Here is a 2,500-nt window from a genome sequence, read left to right on the forward strand (position 1 = left end):
GCTTGCCAGTGCTTGCTGCTGCTTGCTGCTGCTTACTGCTTACTGCTGCTTGCTGCTGCTGCTGCGGCTGCTTGTTCCTGCTGCTTGCTACTGCTTGCTGCTTGGTCCTGCAACTGCTTGTTGCATGCTGCTGCTTGCTGCTTTCTGCTGCTTGCTTCTTAATGTTTGCTGCTGGTGCTATTTGCTACTGCTGTTGCTTCAAAAGTTATAAGGAATAGAAAAATCCGTGTTTGTAAACAGTACATGTCTGTATGTAGTTTATAAAAAGGGATATAATGTTCAATTACGAGTGATTTTAAGAATAGCGAGAACATAGGAGAACATAGATAGTATATAGAAGTGTTTGCTAGTACAGTTTTTTTTTTTACAGGAATTCTCCATTCATACGGACAAGAAAACATATCCTTCTCTCTCCTCTCTCTCTCTCTCCTCTCTCTCTCTCTCTCTCTCTCTCTCTCTCTCTCTCTCTCTCTCTCTCTCTCTCTGCTTAATTATAGATAATATCCGTAAAGGAAATATTGGTTCATGTGTTTATGTAGCCCCATAAACTAAGATTAGTTTGTATTTATTATAAACTACTTTATAGCTATCTATGTTTCCCTTTCAAAAAAAAAATACCTTCCTGATTCTTGGATCTCCTTCACGTTAGCAAAACCTGAACAAATAAAAAAAAAAAATCGAGATACTTTCTTTATATTCTCCATTCTTATAATATGAATAAAAGACAATATCATCCCCATTGTTAAATCTGGGACGCCAAACGCACACCTTCGTTGACGATCACTTTATATCTACAATGAATCCTTTTATAGTCTTCGGCGTCGGGAGAATTCCTCCCGGAGCCAAATGGAGAAATACTTTCATAAATAGAATCTTAGCCCTTGGTGGTTTAGAGACAAGCTATCTATCTCTCTCTAAGGAGGAGAAGAAGGAGAAGGAGAAGAAGAAGAAGAAGAGATTCTTTTGTTTTGAAACCATATCTGAGGAAGAGGTTTATCCATATTCTTATCTTAATCCTGATTACTCTCTTCCTTTTCGTTAGCTTCTTCCTTTCTGCTTCGTTTCATCTTCGTCTTCTTTGTATGGGACGTTTCCTATCATTATTACAATTATTATTATCACTATCATTACTTTTATTATTATTGTTATCATTGTTGTTATTGTTGTTGTTATTGCTATTATTATTGCTATTACTATTGCTATTTATTCATTATTCATTCATTATATATTGTATATCAATATCAAATATTGTATATTGTATATTGTATATTGTATATTATATATTATATATATTATATTATATAATATATTATATACTATATATTATATATTACTATTATTATCATTATCATTATTATTATCATCCGTTAAGTCTACCAAAGATAACATGCAAACATCCCCTCTCCAGTACAAAATGTCTGTCTTTATTAAGACACTTCACTTACCTCAATACATAACTTTTCCTTTCCAACAACACTTTAGCGAAATTGACCTTTCCAATGTTTTTGGTATTGGAATCTCCTTAATATAATGGAACTGCTCCATACTATGGAAGTCTCTCTCTCTCTCTCTCTCTCTCTCTCTCTCTCTCTCGTCCATAAAAGTACGGGTGGCTTTAGCGTCTCACACACATTCACACGTACACACAAACACACACAGATATATATATATATATATATATATATATATATATATATATATATATATATGTGTGTGTGTGTGTGTGTGTGTGTGTGTTTGTGTGTACGTGTGAATGTGTGTGCGTGTATGTGCTTGAGAGAAAGAGAGGGAGCGAGAGAGACGCTAAAGCCACCCATACTTTTATGAACTAAGAGAGAGAGAGAGAGAGAGAGAGGAGAGAGAGAGAGAGAGAGAGAGAGAGGGGGGGGGGGGTAATTTATAAGGTATTTGGATACTATACTGCATATTGTAGATTAATTGGATCATATTCTACACTGTATTGACTAATTTGATCATATACTAAACAGTGTAGAATATTTTTACCATATTCTACACTGTACTGTATAGGCTACTTGGAACATATTCTACACTGTAGGCCTATATGCTATTTGGCTCATATAGTAAACAGTGTACGATATTTCTTATCATATTTTACACTGTATTTTATTGTCTATTCGGATTATATGTCACACAACATACACTTGAAACAATGGTACAAGTTATGCTCTTAATAATAATAATAATAATAATAATAATAATAATAATAATAATAATAATAATAATAATAATAATACAAAAGCAGAATTTTTCCAAAGTAACAGCTACCAATATAGGGAATAGCTAGCTTAATGCAAATAGCCTTGTAGACAATATACAAGATGACACAAGAATTTCGACAATAACAAATATAGCAATAATAATATTGGGAGCGGCCGTCAAGCAAGATTTCCCCCCCCCCCCCCTCCCCCCTCAGTAATAAACAACATATTAGCAAATAGCAATTCACCAAAAATGCAATTCTCTAAAGAAACAAATAGAA

The 2,500-nt window shown here is 33.8% G+C and overlaps 1 protein-coding gene across 1 annotated transcript in view; it reads right to left on the reverse strand.

The window, feature by feature from the left end:
• Positions 1-2,500, reverse strand: part of LOC137625465 (uncharacterized) — a 31,735-nt gene that overhangs the window by 6,371 nt on the left and 22,864 nt on the right. The window contains exon 2 of the mRNA XM_068356375.1: positions 619-655. Coding sequence (XP_068212476.1) covers positions 619-655 — 37 coding nt within the window. The remainder of the gene's footprint in view (positions 1-618; positions 656-2,500) is intronic.

This window comes from Palaemon carinicauda, chromosome 32 (assembly GCF_036898095.1).
Source record: "Palaemon carinicauda isolate YSFRI2023 chromosome 32, ASM3689809v2, whole genome shotgun sequence".
NCBI classification, from domain to species: domain Eukaryota; kingdom Metazoa; phylum Arthropoda; class Malacostraca; order Decapoda; family Palaemonidae; genus Palaemon; species Palaemon carinicauda.